Source organism: Vicia villosa, linkage group LG4 (genome assembly GCF_029867415.1).
Source record: "Vicia villosa cultivar HV-30 ecotype Madison, WI linkage group LG4, Vvil1.0, whole genome shotgun sequence".
In the NCBI taxonomy this organism is placed as follows: Eukaryota; Viridiplantae; Streptophyta; class Magnoliopsida; order Fabales; family Fabaceae; genus Vicia; species Vicia villosa.
In genome coordinates this window covers 57,000,572-57,019,551 of record NC_081183.1, presented here as the reverse complement: position 1 = coordinate 57,019,551, position 18,980 = coordinate 57,000,572, and the positions used below count along the sequence as shown (strand labels likewise).

The following is an 18,980-nucleotide window of genomic DNA, read 5'->3' as shown; positions in this document are numbered from 1 at the left end:
CAGAAAGCCCAATATCTCATATTTCCATCCATTTGGATGTGTTTGTTATATTCTGAATTCTAAAGATCATCTAGACAAGTTTGATTCTAAAGCTCATAAGTGTTTCCTTCTTTGATATTCTGAACGCTCTAACGGCTACAGAGTATACAATATTGAAACTTTGGTAATTGAGGAATCAATCAATAACAGATTTGATGATAAGCTTGGCATTGAAAAGCCAAAGCAGTTTGAGAATTTTGCAGATATAGATATCTCTAACTCAGATCATGAAGAACCCAAGAGAAAGGATGATGCAGAAGATCAAGTTGTAGCGTCTTTAGAGAATCTCAGAATATATGTAGAGAGCTTACACTCAGAAGATCTTCTAGACTCAACTCTGCTCATCCAGAAGATGTTACTTTTATAAAGAAAGATGATCCCATCAGGACAAGAGCATTCCTGAAGAACAATGCAGAATGTCAATTTGGTTTAGTATCTTTGATTGAGCCAACTTCTGTTGATCAAGCTCTGGAAGATGCCGACTGGATAATTACTATGCAATAATAGTTAAATCAGTTTACAAGGAATGATGTTTGGGATTTGGTTCCAAGACCAAAAGGATTCAATATCATTGGAAGAAAATGGGTTTTCAGAAACAAGCTGAGTGAGAAAGGTGAAGTCATCAGAAACAAAGCCAGACTGGTTGCTCAGGGATATAGTCAGCAAGAAGGTATTGACTATACAGAAACCTTTGCACCAGTGGTCAGGTTAGAATCTATTAGATTATTAATTTCTTTTGCCACTCAGAATAACATCACTCTGTATCAGATGGATGTTAAGAGTGCTTTTTAAATGGTTATATAAATGAAGAAGTTTATGTCCACCAACCTCTTGGTTTTGAAGACTCTAAGTCTCTAGAACATGTTTTTAAATTAAAGAAATCATTATACGGTTAGAAGCAAGCTCCCAGATCTTGGTATGAAAGATTAAGTTCTTTCCTTCTGGATAATGGTTTCACAAGAGGAAAAGTAGACATAACTCTCTTTTGTAAAACTTTTAAAAAGGATATGCTTATTTGTCAAATTTATGTTGATGATATTTTTTTAGAACATCTAATGCTACACTTGGAAAGGAGTTTGCTAAGTCTATGCAGGCAGAATTTGAGATGAGCATGATGGGAGAACTCAAGTATTTCCTAGGCATTCAGATCAATAAATCTTCTGAAGGAACTTATGTTCATCAGACCAAGTATGTCAAAGAGCTTGTGAAAGAAGTTCAATCTGTCTGAAAGCAAAGAAGTAAAAACTCCAATGCATCCAACTTGCATATTAGGGAAGGATTAGGTAAGCAAGAAGGTAGATCAAAAGATCTACAGAGGTATGATAGGATCTCTTCTCTATCTGACTACTTCTAGACCTGATATTTTATTCAGTGTATGCTTGTGTGCTAGATTCCAATCAGATCCTAGAGAATCTCACTTAACTGTTGTTAAGAGAACTCTTAGGTATCTGAAAGGTACTACTAATGTTGGTTTAGTCTACAGAAGATCTGAAGAATACAACTTAGTAGGATATTGTGATGCTGATTATGCTAGAGATAGGGTTGAAAGGAAAAGTACTTCTGGAATCTGCCAGTTTCTGGGAAGTAACATGATCTACTAATACAACAAGAAGCAAGCAACAATTGCACTCTCTACTACCGAAGCAGAATACGTAGCTGCTGCTAGATGTAGTACACAGATGCTCTGGATGAAAAGCCAGCTAGAAGACTATCAGATATATGAGAGTAACATTCCTATATTCTGTGATAATACTTCTGCTATTTGTTTATCTAAGAATCCTATTTTACATTCTAAGGCTAAACATATAAAGATTAAACATCACTTTATTAGGGACTATGTTCAGAAGGGTGTTCTTTCTTTAAACTTTGTTGATACAGAACATCAGTGGGCTAATATCTTTACAAAACCCCTTGCTGAAGATAGGTTTAAGTTCATTCTGAAAAACATCAGTATAGATTTATGCCCAGAATGAAGGTGTTGAGAAGATCTGATATATGGATTAGATTTGAAAATGTTTATTTATTCTCTTATCAGATGTTCAAGTTATGTATGATCATTTAGACACTCTGATTTTGTTATTCCTAATGTTTCATATGTATAAGCATGATACAGAACTTCTGTTAAAGCAAAACAGCAGTCACCAGCTATTCCAGATGATGACCACATGTTCATTCTGAAGGACAAGCATGCGTGCAGTTGATGAGACGCCGCCCTAGGTAACTGTGCAAATATTTTCAAATCTCACGCTATCTCCACTAACGTATTTCAGCATTAAATGTAAATGATTCAGTTTCTGTAACCGTTGCACTCAGAATCTCATTGCATTTTGTTTTCACGTCCGTGTCTATATAAACACATTTCATATTCACTTTCTCTCTTTTCACTCATTCATCATATTTGTTTATGCATTTCTGTCTCCTATTCTCTCTTCATAAAACCCTAAAAGTAAGAAACCCAGAAATCTCAAGCATTCTTCAATGACTTCTTCATCAAACTCTCAACAAAAGGTTTCACCTTCTCAGCAACAACAAGAACAACAACAACAACAAAATGTTCCTCAGAAGAATTGTCTAATTCCTATGGACGAATTAAAAGTTCTTGGTGAAATGATGGTTGATTTTGAAAATCTGGATGAACGTGACATTCATTTGAAGGATAACATGATATTTCAGGGTTGGGAAGCGTTTCTCTATCGTCTGTGTGGACCAATTTTTCCAGAATTGGTTAAAGAGTTTTGGGTTCATGCATCTTTAATGCCAAAATCATTTCTGTCTTTTGTTCATGGAGAAGAGATCTCCATTACAGAAAATCTTCTCAAAAGATTGTTTGGTCTGGAAACTATTGAAGGTGTTTCTGGAGCAATAGTAGGAAGAACAGATTGGGACGCTGTTTATGCAGAAATCTTCAAACCTGGAAAAGAGTCTACCAGCATCAAGGAATTGAAGGATCCTTACAGAATTTGGGCTAAGATCCTTCTGGGTTGCATATACCATAGAAAGGCAACTGTTTCTCCTAACTATGTCAACAAGGACCAACAGTACATTCTGTATTGTATTGGTAATAAAGAGAAGGTGGATCTCCCTTTCATAATTTTCAACCACATGTGGAATCATGTGAGGGACTCTAGAGAGCAAGCCAGATTGAAGTCTACCAAGTACAAAAGGAACATCATACCCTTTGGAAGGATAATTACTGATCTTCTTGTTCAGACTAGATTGGTTGGTGATCTAGAAAAAGCAGGAATTGTTATAGATCCCTATGCAATATGTGGAAGTACAATGAATGCCCACACTCTGAAAAAGATGAATCTAATTGAGACAATTGCTGCTACTCCCAGCGTGGACCATGAAATCTTGACCATAAGGGCTCCTGCTCTGGCTGATTTTGAACTGTTTTTAAAAAATGAGCATCCTAACATTGTTGTCAAATATATGAAACTATGTAAAGAGGAAGGCTCTGCGTATGATCCTGTGTGGATAAGCAACAAAGAGCTTCTCACTACAGCTGATCAAGTACCAGAAAAAGAGGAAGAGAAAAAGAAGAAGAAAAGAAAGCAAGACCAGCAAGAAGGAAGGAAAGATAAGAAGGAAAAGAAAGAAGAGTAGAAAGAAGTAAATCAAGAAAAGGAAGAAGAGCAGATGGAAGAAAAGAAGGAGAAAAAGAGGAAGACTGTTGGTGATGGACCTTCCAAGCCTCGGAAGAAGAAGCAAAAATCTTCAGGTATTACTATTTCTGAGCCTGTTTGTGTTCCTGTTTTAATTTCTAAGCCTATATCAACAGAAGCTCCACCAATAAAATCACCAAAAAAAGCCCTAGAAAATCCTCCTCCAACCACCAAAATTTCTAACCCTCAATCTTCTGCTTCCCTCAAGTCTAAAGGCAAGCAGTCAATGCTTGATTCTGACCAAATTCTTGATCCAAATCCTTTAACACCATCTTCCCAAATGAAGATATCTTTGTTTCTGCTCAACCTCAACCTCAACCCCCACCTTCTGAATCTCAACTTTAACCTTCTATCCCCCAACCTGTTGTTGACACTCCAATGTTCTTCAACCTCCCCTCTCCAGAATCATCCTTTTCTGACTCATTCATTCGCCTCATGCGCTCCTTTAAAAATCCTCCTTCTGACCCCGTTGTCGTAGTCTTAGACTTTGACAATGAAGCAGAACCATCCCTTCAACCATCCTCTTCAAACACTTCCTTGTTTGATAGAGTTTCTGAACCCTATTATGTTTCCAACCCCTTTAATCCAAAAACAATTCTCAAATCTAACCCTCCCAAACCTTCTGCTTATATTCGTTTTGAATTATTAAAATATAAGGTCAGAACAGGGTTAGATTATCTGAAGGTTGCCCATGACTCCAAGTTGGATCATGTGGCTGCAGAAAAGCTCTGGACAACTTTTCTTGAGGATGTGCAAGTAGAGTTTCTGGACCTCCAGAAGGATTGTCTAGCTGCTCCTCCTGGTCCTGTTGGACTCGCTTTGTAGTACATTTCTAGCATCAACTCTCATCCTATCTCTGATAGGAAGCCTCTGGAAGAAGCTCCCTTCATTGATGAAATGGAAGTGGATAATCCTTTGCCTCTGGTTGTCTGGAAGCTTTATCAATATTCAGTTCTGACTAGAGACTTTAAGACTCTGTTTGACTGGTTCAGGGAGAACCCTCTAGAAGAGTATCTTGATTTGGTGTATCCTCCAAAAGAAGACCCTGCTGAAGAAGAGTGACAAGTTGCTGAAGAGCAACAGGCTGAAGAGATTCCTGTTGAAGAGGAACCACTTGTTGAAAATCAGATGACTCCAGCTTCTGAAGTTCCTACTTCTTCTGCTGGTCCTTCTACTTCTGTCATGATGGAGACTCTGCAGGAACTCCAAGAGAACCAAGCTTCGGTAGTCAGTCTTCTGGAAAAGCATGATGAGACAAATAAGGAATTCAGAACTTGGATGCAGAGACAGGAAGAATCCTCCAAGAAGCAAGCTGAAGATACTGTTGAGATTAAGAACCTTCTGGAAGCTTTAGCCTCTAAGCTTAACCAGTTGTAGTCTGTGTCTTGTGTCTTAGTTGTTTTTCTTTGTTTTTGCATCTGTTTTATTTTGCATCTGCTTTGTACTCCCTTCTGATTAATAAATGAAATATGTTTCTTTCTTCACTCTGTGTCTTTCATCTGAATCTTTTATACTTTTTGATGTTATGACAAAAAAGGGGAGAAGCGTGCTAATTGAATTGATTTATAATATCACTTGCCGGGCTTAAATTTCAACATTCCTAACAATTATATTGCAAGTTTTCTATCTCTGATAGTTTTGCAGGAATGTGATACTCTGAACAAGCTCAATATGGGGGGAAGCGAATATTTGGAGAAGCATATCTGAAGAAAATCTCTTTAAAGAGTTGAAGCAATCAAGCTTAATGTTCTGATACATAAAGTTTCAAGCTCTGATACAAGCTATGCTTTAAAGTGCTCTGATACAAACCTTGTTCTGATTGCTCTAATACAAGAAGTTTCAAGATCACCAAGAAGCTATGCTCTAATACAAGAAGCTATGAAGCTTTGATACAAGCAAGCCTTTTTGATGCTCTGATAAAGCTAAGTGCTCTCAGAGAAATTCAAAGCTCTGAAGTTGTCCAATGGAAGCTCTGAAGTGAAGCTCTGAATTATCTTAAGTTTAAAGTTCAACGTGAAAGTCTCAATTGAAATGGAAAAATACTCAAGGAAGTCTTTTAATTATAAAAGCTTCTAGTATTAATTTCAGGGGGAGATTGCTAATCTCAGGGGGAGACATATTCAAACACTCTGATTAATATGCTTTATGCTATATCTGTGTATTGTCTTTTTCATCTGATATTCTGGATACAAATTCATATCAATTTTGTATGTTGTTGTCATCATCAAAAAGGGGAGATTGTTAGAACAAGAAATGTTCTGATCAATATTCTTAGTTTTGATGATAACATTATATATGAATATTGTATAATAGAATGTGGTACTCTAATTATTCACGTTTTCCATTTCATGAAAAGTATAAAAGAGTATGCACAAAATCCGCGCTCAAAGGCTCTGACCCATAAGTTCTGGAGTGCTTCATCAGAACATGGTCTGGCAGACATCAGAAGATGGTCCTGCAGAATTAGAACATGATCTGGAAAGCATTAGAAGATGGCAGTCAGAAGGAAAGCTTTGAAGATCTGATGGTATTACGCTCAAAGCACTTCTCAAGTCTGAAGACAGAAGTTGCATCTGCACCAAAGCTGAAGACTCTGATATTCAAATGTTCATTCTACATATTCTGAGTCCAGAAGCAAGTACAAGATGAAAAGGCTATAACGTCAAATCTATGACTGACAAAAAGAACGTTAGAAGCTACAAAAGGCAAAGTCAGTAAAAGCAGTGAAAGCATAGCTCGAGGTAGTTGACAAAAGAGTGAAACATTAAATGCAGCAATGTACTATTCACGCAAAGCATTAAATTCTCCCAACGGTCACTTTTCCTCAGCGCCTATAAATAGAAGTTCTGATTCAGAAGCAAAAAAAACGAACTCTTGCGCAAAAGAACCAAAACGCTGTCAAACTGAAATCAAACAAAAGCAAAGAAGAACTTCATCTTCAACCTCACAACTTTGTAATATCTTAGTGAGTGTTAGATCTTAAACTTAAGAGAAAAATCACTTTGTGATTATAACTTATTAAGAAGCATTTGAATCTCTTGTAACATTTATTTTACATTGATTGTAAAAGGATTTCCTAGAGTGATCAAGTTGTGATCTGTAGACTCTAGAAGAGTTAGAGGGTATCTAAGTGGAGAACCATTTTAATCAGTTTGATTAGTGGACTAAATCATCAGTTGAGATAAATCACGTTGTTAGGGGTGGACTGGAGTAGTTTAGTTAACAACGAACCAGGATAAAAATAATTGTGTTATTTATTTTTATCTACCATTTTTGAGAAAGAACCCTTATTCAATCCCCCTTTCTAAGTGTTTTTCACCCCTTCATAAATGACTATAGGTTGCATGTCTTACTCATAACATGGATGCAACTGAAAATATGCAAAATTTTGTGAATGGCCTAAGGATGAAGACTTAGAAACTCATCGACACAGTTGTCGGTGGCTCAACTAACTTTGCAACAGTCACTGGTCTTAAGAAGATCATAGAAGCCATTGCAGCAAATGAGCACTTAGAGTTATATGATCGCAGTGTTAGTCAGCCTGAAGGGATAGTCGAATTGAAGTTGGAAAATCAAGTTGTGAAAATGGAAGACCAAATTGCGTCTGAAGTCGAAAGAAGACTTAAAAAATGGCTCTCAAGACTTAAAATGTGGCGCAAGTTCAACTAGTTCAATCTATCCATGCAGTAAATTGTAAAATTTATGGATGACCTCATTTTGGCATGCATTATGTTGCGACTTCACAACAGGTGGAGGAAATAAACTTTCTGAAGCAGAATAATCCATACTTCAACACTTATAACCCAGGGTGTAAAAATTATCCAAATTTCTCTTGGAAAGATCAACAAGGGAATGTTCAAAAATAGGAGCCTATTCCTTATCAAAGCCAACCACAACAACAACAGTATCGACCACCACAACAACAACCGTATCAACAACCATATCAGCAACTGCGGCAACAATTTCAACAACAAGAGCCGAGGAACGCGGATTGGGAGATCGCCATTAAAAAGATGGCCGCTCAAAGCTCCCTGTTCCAAGAAGAAACAAGAAGTAATTTTTGAAACACGGGTCATCTATTAAGAATCTTGAAATTCAGATAAGTCAAATAGCACAACAACTTGCAAATCCTCAACCTCCGGGTGCTCTAACTAGTGCTAAGGTCTCTAATCTAAAAGCTCTTATTGATTTGGGAGCAAGTGTGAGTCTTATTCCATTGTCCATCTACAAGAGATTGGGAATAAATACAGTGCAAGATACAAGGACTACACTCGAATTTGCTAACCATTCTATGAAAAGACCATACGGGATAGAAGACGTGCTTGTGAAAATTGACAAGTTCGTGTTCCCGACGGATTTTGTTATTTTGGAGATGCCGGAAGATGAAGAGATTCCGATCATTTTGGGTAGACCATTTTTAGAGACCGGGCGATGTTTGATAGACATAGAAAGAGAGAACGATGACTCTGAAGGTCTATGATGAAGAGTTAAAAATTGATGCATGAAGTATAAGGATGATGTTGCCAGTAGTCAACATATTGAGGTGATTGATCAAGTTGTTGCTAATGAAAATTCTTTGAAGACACCACAATTACCTTTGGAAAGAGTGTTAAGCTTATCAATCTTTGACGAAACTGAAGAGGTTGATGAAATAGAGAAGGAAGTGTTAGCCATAATGGAAGCAATATCGTCTTTTAAAGGATCTCGACCAAACCGGTGGGAAGATCTAAGGCAACCTTTAATGAAGGATGAGAAAGATGAACCTAAGATGGGGGCTGAATTGAAACAATCACTTAGAACCTCAAATATGTTTTCCTTCACATTGAAAGTAGATGCCCAACTATAATAAGTTCCAATCTTAAAGTTCTCCGAGAGGATAAGCTTGTCGAAGTTTTGAAGAAGCACAAAAGTGAGAGAGGATGGTCGATCGAAGATTTGAAGGGGATTAGTCCTATGGTTTGCATGCACAAAATTCTCATGGAAGGTGATCATAAACCAGTTGTCCAACCCCATAGACGACTAAATCCCTCCATGAGAGAGGTGGTCATAAAAGAAGTGGTCAAACTGTTAGATGCGGGGATTATTTATCATATATCTGATAGTTCTTGGGTGAGTCATGTGCATGTGGTGCCAAAGAAGGGGGGAACTATGGTTAAAAAGAATAAGAAAAATGAGTTGATCCCTACAAGGACAGTTATAGGTTAGAGAGTCTGCATTGATTATAGAAGATTAAATTTGGCTACGAGAAAGGTCACTTTCCTTTACCATTCATCAATCAGATGTTGGAAAGGTTGGCTGGTCATGATTACTATTGTTTCCTCGACAACTATTCTGGATATAATCAGATAGCTGTTGCACCAGAAGATCAAGAGAAGACCGTGTATACATGCCCCTTTGGTATTTTTGCCTACAGAAGGGTGCCATTTGGGTTATGTACTGCTCCGACCAAATTCCAAAGATGCATGCAATCTATTTATACTAATATGCTTGAAAAGCATATGGAAGTCTTCATGGATGACTTCTCGGTTTTTGGTAAGTCTTTTGATAATTGTTTGACTAACCTTGCTCTTGTTTAAGAAAGATGCCAACAGACCAACTTAATCCTCAATTGAAAAAAGTGTCACTTCATGGTGCATGAAGGTATAGTCTTGGGTCTCAAAATTTCCCACAATGGAATAGAAGTGGACCAAACAAAGATTGAAGTTATATCAAAGCTTCCCACGCCAATGAATAAAAAGGGTATTAGAAGTTTCTTAGGGTATGCGGGTTTCTACCGCAGGTTCATAAGAGACTTTTCAAAGATAGCCAAATCCTTAACTACTCTTTTGGTTAAGGATAAGGCTTTTCTGTTTGATAGAGAGTGAGCTAGAGCATTTGAGACAATAACGAATAAATTAGTATCGGCACCTATTATTGTAGCCCCGGATTGGTCTCTACCTTTCGAGATCATGTGTGATGCAAGTGATATTGCAATAGGGGAAGTTCTAGGACAGCGTAGAGAAAATTTGTTACATGTTATTTACTATGCTAGTCATGTGTTGAACCCTACATAGATGAACTATGCAACTACCGAAAAGGAGTTGCTAGCTGTTGTTTATGCCTTCAAGAAATTCAGGAAATATCTGTTGGGTTCTAGAGTCATTGTTTATACTGACCATGCTGCTTTGAAGTATTTATTTGCTAAGTAGGACTCTAAGCCAAGACTTCTGAGATGGATCTTACTCCTTCAGGAGTTTGATATGAAGAATTGTGACAAGAGAGGGTGTGAAAACATTATGGTGCATCACCTCTCTCGAATTTCACCCATTGAGGAGACAGAAGAAAAGCGTCCAATAAAGGATGAGTTCGCAAATGAACACATCCTCGCTGTTATTGGTGTACCATGGTTCGTAGACTATGCGAATTATCTGGTAGGTGGGGTAATCCCTGATGACTTTGATTCTAACATGAAGAAAAAGTTTTTGCATGATTACAGGTTCTACTTGTGGGATGACCCATTCTTGTACGAGTAAGGAATTGATGGGCAGGTTAGAAGGTGTGTTCCAAAAGATGAACAAATGGACATTTTAAAAGCGTGCCATGACTCAGAGTATGGAGGATATTTTAGTGGTGATAGAACTGCAGCAAAATTCCTCCAGTTGGGGTTATATTGGCCTTCTCTATTCAAAGATGCCCAAGAGATAATCAAAGAGTGCAATAAGTGCCAAAGAACAGGCAATATTTCGAAACGGAATCTAATGCCTCAAAATGCCATGTTGGAAGTCGAACTCTTTGATGTCCGGGGTATAGATTTTATGGGCCCGTTCCCACCGTTGTTTGGGAAGACTTATATTTTAGTGGCGGTGGATTATGTATCAGAGTGGGTAGAAGCAATTGCTTTTCCAACTAATGATGCGAGAGTGGTGGTCAAATTTTAGAAGGAGAATATCTTTGCGAGGTTTGGAGTGCCGAGAGCTCTCATAAATGATGAAGGAACACATTTTCTCAATGACCTCATGGAGAAGCTGCTCTTGAAATACAATGTGAAACATTGATCCGCTGTCGCACGCGGGTCAAAAACGAGTATTTTGGAAAACGTAGTACAGCGACAATGGCTCGAGTCGTATTGCAAGGATTCTTGATTTTTATTAACTTAAAGCTAAATCGATTTAGGGGGGGTTTGGTTTGGTCGAAAAAGAGATTATCAAAAGTGATTATGAAGATAAGCTGTTTTGAAATAAGTGATTATGAAATAAGTCAATCTACCGATTCGGTTCCTACTAATCATCGATTATTATAATTTCACTACCCTAAGCGGATTCCGTTCCTGTTCGATCACAAAATCAATTGACAAGCGCAACAATTTTATAGAATTATATTTCCCGTTTTCCGAATTAAGCATTCGGTTAAGCAAAAGGCGAATTAACGATTAAGCATACGATAAAACGCATAGAAATTTGGGAACCATAAATCAATCGAACCAAACAATCTACTCTACGAATAATCAGATTAAGCAAATGATAAACACAAAGTAGAATTTAAGGAATTAGAATTACAATGCAAAATTATATTAATCTCATAGTATTAGAACCTGAACACGGTAGATTAACTCAAAAGGATTAGTTCGCCATGGATCAATTCGTACAAGCTTGATTTTCTCGTGAATGGAAGATGGATTGCTACCGTACCGCGGCTTCTAACCTAAGGGACAATAGCACAACCCTTTTTACAATCCAACTGGGTCAAACAGACGACCCAGGCCCAAAACTAATTGACCCGAAACTTAACTAAAACTAGTGCTACAACTTCAACGAATTTTCTGGCCCTTCTACAGTCCGATTCTGACTTCGTCTCCAACATAAGAATTGTAGCTCTTTCTCTTAGCTTTGCGTCGATTATTAGAACGCCTAAATCAGATTCCTGGAACTCCAGATATGATCGTTTCCGTGCAGACTGCTAATGCTGAAAAATTAATACGAAAAACAATTAAGTGCAAAAATAAAATAAAATATAAAAACATATTAAAACATAAAAATAAATAAAACAAACCGAAGAAATGCTTGAGTACAAACATGGAAGAATGTGCATCAAAATGCACTGATCAAACATCGAATAGAAACTCCATACCACCCATAAACCAGCGGGCAAGTGGAGGTGTCTAATAGGCAACTTGAACAAATCCTTGAGAAGACAGTTAAATCCTCTCGCAAGGATTGGGCGAGCAAGTTGGATGATGCATTATGGGCGCACCGCACTACTTTCAAAACACTTATAGGTATGTCTCCTTACCAACTAGTATATGGAAAAGCTTTTCATTTGCCATTAGATATAGAACATAAAACTCTGTGGGCCTCAAAGTTCCTTAATTTGGATCTTACTCAAGCGGGAAGAATTTCGGAATCAAGCTTATGAAAATGCCAAGATTTACAAAGACCAAACAAAAAATGGCATGATCGTAGGATCCAGAAGAAGGAGTTTTGGGAAGGACAAATGGTACTCTTGTACAACTTCTGGTTGAAGTTGTTTCATGGTAAGCTGAGGTCCAAATGATCATGACCGTTTGTTGTTCACAAGGTGTTTCCCCATGGAGCAATTGAATTGAAAAATCAAGCGAATGGGGATACTTTCAAGGTTAACGGGCAAAAGTTGAAACCATATTACAAAGGTCAAGAGAGTGGCCAGTTACATGTTGTTCGTCTTGCAGGGCGAGATGAACGATCGTCGAGCCATGCGAGGTTAAACGTTGAGTGACCAACAACCCACGTTTTTATTTCTAATCATTTTCGTTTTTTGTTTGTTTGTGTGTTTACATTTTATATGTAATCACAGTGTGTTGCTGGTGTAGGTGACAAAAAAGATGAATGTGCATTAGCGGAGGAGTATACCAAGGCAAAAAGTTGAAAAAGAGTGAAAAAATGGGGGTTTTGTGGAATTACAGAAGCCTGACACGGCCTACCGTGTCACCTGACACGGCCCGTGCCAAGGAAGTTGAAGAAAAGCAAACAAAATTGATTGACAAATTTCCAGAACGCTGACATGGCCCGTGTCAGACGTCCCGAAGGCTTAAAAAAGGGGGAAATTGTGTGGGTTTCTAGTGGCGCAACACGGCTGCCCGTGTAGGGTGACACGGTCCGTGTTGCGTTGCATAATACCCAAAATTATTTTACAAAATTTGAATTTCTTGTGGGGCTCACACGAATTTAACCCTCTTTTTTCCTTTACCCCACTCATTATTCAGATTCTATTCTCTTTCTCTTCACCTCAAACCTCCATCTCTCTCTTAAACCCTATTCCTCCATAGCCACCATCTCACAAACCTTCAATCTTTATTTTCAAAACTTCTCCAATTCAAAAACTCGCTTCACAAAAGTTGCACTATTTTTCGCCCTCTACCTTGTAGCGGTAACTTTTTCCTCAAATTCTATTGTTTTTTTCTCACTTTTTCACAGGTCACACAAGATGCCTTCTTGAAGAGTTGTTCCAACGAGTGACGTGGTTGAGTCCTCACGGCCACGACAGCGTGCTAGGAGAGCTGCAAATGCTCATGATATTATTTTTGTCAAAGCAGACCACCAAAAGCGGTATTTGGTGCACCTTAAGCGTAAAATGATTCTGACCAGGTTTATTTGTGACAAAACTCTGGACGATCTAGGTTTAAAAACGGATATTCATCGCATGTTTCACACGTTAGGTATGCAAGAATTTATGCAATGCAAGGAACCCACTTTTGAGCGAATCACTTTAGAATTTTTTAGCACTATAGAGTTTAAACAGAAACACAGGTGAACTGGCTCGGCGCGGGAGTATTACGGTACTCCAACCTTCCGCCTTTTTAATAATGACCACGGACTTACTGTTGATGAATTGGGAGAAATTTTTCATCTCCCAATTATTGTTTCAGGTGTTGTACACGACACTTTTGTCCCGGGTGTTGCAACCTGCCCTAAAAAATAGATTTTAGAGTTGTCACCTATTCTGCCAGGGCGAATAGGAAACCCTACGAAGTTTAGAGATCTGGATAAGTTATTATATTCAGGTAAGGGGACGGTGTTAGGCACCCTTAACCCTTTCCTAAGGTTTTAAGTTTAAGGCAAAGGTTTGTGGCTAAAGATGTTAAGGCAAGATTTATGCTTTCAAGGGTGAATGGTAAAATTCGAACCTAATTAGAATTTTGGGGAACGGGACTCGCCTTGGTTATCCAATTGCCTACGTACCTCCTTAGGGAGGATCAGAGTCAACGTAGTTCGGGGAGGATTGTACGCCTTAGATTTAATATGAGGATGTTTGAAGGTTTTTGAATTACCTTATCGCAGTTTTGAAATCCGTAGTTTGTAATTTTGTAAAAGAAATTGTGTTTTAATATGGGGTACAACCATAATTATAATATGTTCCATTAATCGCGATGATCAATAGGTTTGATCACCATAATTAACAAATAAAATAAAGAATTGCTAATTATTCTAATCGATTGATTCGATTATCACCATTAGCAAATAAATGTGTTTTAATAGATTATTTGAATTGTTTTTGGAATTGAATTATTTTATTATTAACCATCGCAACCAATTAGTATGATTAAAATGAATAATAAATTAATGAAGGATTGTTAATTATCCTAATCGATCGATTCTATTATAACCATTAACAAATTGATTGTATTTTAAATGGATTATTAATATGAAGAAATTAATTATTGTTAATTATCGTAATCAATAGGTTTGATTAAAACGATTAACGAATTTATGAAGAATACTAATCATCGTAACCAATCGAATCGGTTAAAACCCTTAGCATATAAACCTATTTGAATTATATTATTTAATTAATTAATTAACCGATTATTAATCATCGCGACCGATTAATTCGACCGAAACGAATTATAAATAAAATCTTAATATTAATTTTATTATTAATCAATCACTTTTTAAATCAAATTATATATATAAAAGAATAATTAAGTTTTAATTAAATAGTTATATAAATAATATATAAAAAAAGAAAGATAATAAAAGGATTAAGAAAACCTGGGCGTGATCCTGTGTGGGTGACTTCTGAGGCTCCATGATGCACCTCTAGCTTGGTCGACGTTGGATCTAGATCTGGTGAGATCGTAAGGCTCATAGTTGAAGCTACATGGTGAGACTCCATAGGCGTTGTGTACCAGATAAAGAAACATGTAATTCACAAAAAAAAAAATACGTTGGGGGTGGGGGTCGAACCCATGCCCCTTTAGTAAACATTGAAACGTTTTTCCATCTACTCCAACAACGTCCTTTGTTAGCTTTACACACATCAAACAACATATATGAAAATAAACAGTGGGTGGGAAAACGCGCGCGGGATTCAAACTGACCATTGGCGGGCGGACACGTATCCTTCTTCCTCCCGGAACTGTCGTTTTAGGATCCATACTTTTACCTACGGACATAGTTCTTCACTATAGAACCTGCACACCTCAAAATCTCATACAAGCATAAAAAATTTATCACGGAGCTATGGATGAGTTCGTATCATCCTCCTGAGTTCAATGTGTCATACCCCAATTTTTGACCTAAGATACCACCTCATATCATTTGCATATGCATCATTTGCATCTCTAACAAATTGCATAGCTTGTGTTTGTTACTTGTGGCTCAGCAGGATTTAATCAGGAAATCACTCATCAGTACAAGTAACAATCAATTAGGGTTTTGTTCTCCCTTCATCTCAAATGAATCATCTTCATCAACAATCAACATCTGGTCCTCAAAGATTCATTTCAACAAGCTCAGAGGCTTTGAATCAACCAGATTAGGGTTTTGACTGAAGATAGCATATTCCTGACCTCTGCTCAGGATTTGACTTAATGACTTGGGACATGACCTCAAGACCCCAAGTGCACTATTTTGACCTAATCCATTGGCTCAAGACATCTCCTATACAGGGATTGATCAACAGTGAAATTTCAAATCCTCAGATTAGGGTTTTGAACTATCAGGGACTAAAATCAGGGATCACATTTGGGAAACCCTAAAAATCCCCAGGGAGTCAATCAAAGGTTTCAATGATCTTCAAATAATCCCTATGACAATATACAATGGAAATTGTATCTCAATTCAAGATCCACAGTCATCAATTTCATCAGGTCGACAATTACGGTTTTTTGACCTAATTCACTGAACAACTGACTTTTTAATCAGGACATGGTGCCACAACTCAAACCATGGCTCAATATCCTCTAATGCTTCAATGTGGTCCATTCATACCATTCATTTGATGAGGATAGCCTGTTTCATTTGAAATCTCCAGAAACGCGATTCGTCTGAAAAAGTCAACTGTACAAGATCACCATTGACTTTTGGAGAATTTTGGTCAACCATGACTTTTGAAGTTTTGAATCATCAATATATGATATATGAAGTCATTTGATCAAGAAAAATCAAGAAAATCAATCAAGAATCAAAAAGTCAAAAGTTTGACTTTTCATACTTAGAAAAATTTCTAAGTGTTTTTCATGGTTTTTTCCAAACTTTGGAAGGGAATTTCTCAAAATTTCACCTACAAACTGAAAAAAACTTCCAACATGAAAGTTGTAGATTTTGATCCAATAAACAACTTTGACACATATAAAATTTTTCCATAAGATCAACCATTTAAGAGATATGGTGCTTCAAAGTTGGTACTTTTTGAAAACTTCACTTGAAATCTCATTTTCTTCAAAGTTCATGGATCTTTTTCACCCATTTCCTTAAAGGTCTTGAAGAAACTTTCAACCAGGGTTTTGAAGTGTGTAATATGAGCTTTCCAAAATGTCCAAGAGCATGAAAAAATATGGAGTGTAGCTATGGTTTTGAATTTTGCCATTAGTGAACTTTTCACTTGAAATTTCAAGTCATTTTGCCAAAGTTATGAACCAAATTGCCAAATGGACCAAGTAATGATGCATAGAAGCAATAATTGAATGATATTTTCTGATTTGAAGATCAGAATGGAAGAGGATAGGAAGCTTGGAATTTAACCATGGTTTAGTAACTTTAACCATATGCATTTAATGTAAAAGATTCCTTTCTATCCCTTAAGCCAAATCATCAAACTTTGAAGCAACTTGCAAGAGCCTTGTATTCAGAATCCATGGCCTATAAATAGAGGTTCAAATCACTTCCAAATTCACACCAAAACCTCACAATTATAGGTTTTCTCCCTTCTTTCTTAAGTTGCAAGTTTCAAGTTTCAAAGTGAGGTAGAAATCCCAACCTCCAAACCTTTGAATTTCTGGCCAAAGTAATGATTCTAACATCTCATAAACATCATATATGATGTGTTTGAACCATTCACACACCTCAAATCACCCCAAAACTCAGAATCATCATCTTACCTCCAAATATGCATAACACTAGCCTTATCATGCCAAAATCCATACCAAGCAAATTCTGTCCAAACTAACCTTCTAAACATCATCCATATACTTCATATGAACTGTCCCAACCATCATACATGATCTGAAACACCAAAATCACTAAGCTTGATTCTCACTTGAACCATACTGCAGATTGAGTACCATGGATTGATCAAGAGGTTTTCAAATTGTTCCAGGCATCCAAACATGTCCCATAAGGTCCACTGAAGGTGTTCAGATCAAGAAACAACAACTGGAACTCCTCATTTGCAGAATTCGATTCTCACTTTTGCCGTTTTTGAAGGTAAGCTACTTGAACCTCAAACTCTATGAATCATGCATCATGAATGAAATATGAGCATACCATCTCATTTCTGCACACATGAGGATCATTAACCCTCAATCAATTACAACTTATCTTGCACATACACGATTTCAGTTTGAAACTCAGAAATTAGGGTTCTTCGTGTTCATCAGAAAATCAATGATCTTAGGGTAAAAATAAATGAAATTAAAGGTCACCATCATGTTCCTTGTGAAAAAACGAGTGAGATAGACCCTTCACTTGATCAATTTGGTTCAGTTTCGGAGATTTTCAAATTCAAATGGGGATGGTGTTCTTGGCGCCATTTTTTGCGAAGGAAATTCAAAAATTAAGTTTGAAATATGACCAAATCCTTGCCTTTGTTAATCAGACCACGCGCGTGGTCCAGTTGGTATTGTTTTTGAGTGGTAACCTTCAGGTCACGAGTTCAACACCTCTAGGGGCCAAAACATATTTTTTACAACCATTTTTCTTTCATTTTCTTTTACAACTTCATTTAATTATTTAATACATCAAATTAAATCATTTTTCATTCATTTTTTACACACTTCTTGTTTAACATATATATTTTAAGAATATCAAAAAAAATCATCAAAAAATATTTATTTGATACATTTTTAAAATAGGATTAAAATGACTTGTTTTTAAGTATTTTTAATGCTTTTAAAATATTATTTTTTATTTGATTTTCAAACTTAATCACTTGTAATTATTTTTGGAGCAAACCCTAATCATCTAAGTGTTAATTGAAGATAATCTTTTTGTTTATCTTGATTAATTTGACTCCTTTCAAAATTCAAATCATTTTAAAACAAGCGATTGTGTTTCTTTTCAAAAACGATAAACCATTTCTTTTTGAAACTATTGATTAAATCTTCTTAATTGATCAATTGATTTTCAAAATGATGTGGGGCCTCTCGAATATTAGAGAGTATAAGACCCACTCCTTTTCCTTTTTATACAGTTTTTTTTTCCTTTGTACAGAAAAACTCTTTCAAAACAAACTTTCAAACAGTTTTTTCAAACAACGCGTCTGTAATAAAACAATCAACCATGTTTTGTAAATAAAAAATGGGCCTCCACATAGGTATAAGTCCCATTCCTGTACATGAAATTAGGTATTTCATTGTACACACACATTTTTGTACATATCTCAATCAATTTGATTTTCAACTTTGAATAACAAACCAAAAATGAAGGTTTTCTTTAAATCTTCCCAAAAATATACCATGGGCCTCCATGTAGGTATAAGTCCCAAGCCCTTTTGTGAATACCTGTTTACATAGCTTTGAATAAATTCAAGTGGACCTCTCCTCGAGTATAAGTCCCGAGCCCTGTGTATACAAATGGATCATGCTTACAGGTATATTTCCTTCATAAACTCCATTATATACACACACTTTGTCATATATATAATTGTTCATACCTGTTCATGTTTGTTCATACTTGTTCATGTTTGTTCATATGTGTGATATGTGTGCTTGTTCAACTTAGTACAACACTAGGTTCCCCATAGCCTCCTATTGGGCTTCGTGCAAAGAATCTCCACTAGTTTAGGTTAGGACATAGAGTATGGTTTCCCGGTGAAATCGCTCTA

At 36.7% G+C, this 18,980-nt stretch overlaps 1 protein-coding gene across 1 annotated transcript; it reads left to right on the top strand.

Annotated features, from left to right (window-relative positions):
• The first annotated feature begins 2,517 nt into the window (after positions 1-2,517).
• LOC131597240 (uncharacterized) lies at positions 2,518-3,645 on the top strand. Its single transcript, XM_058869947.1, has one exon. It carries the CDS (start codon positions 2,518-2,520, stop codon positions 3,643-3,645), a length of 1,128 nt encoding a protein of 375 aa, XP_058725930.1.
• The last annotated feature ends 15,335 nt before the right edge of the window (positions 3,646-18,980 follow it).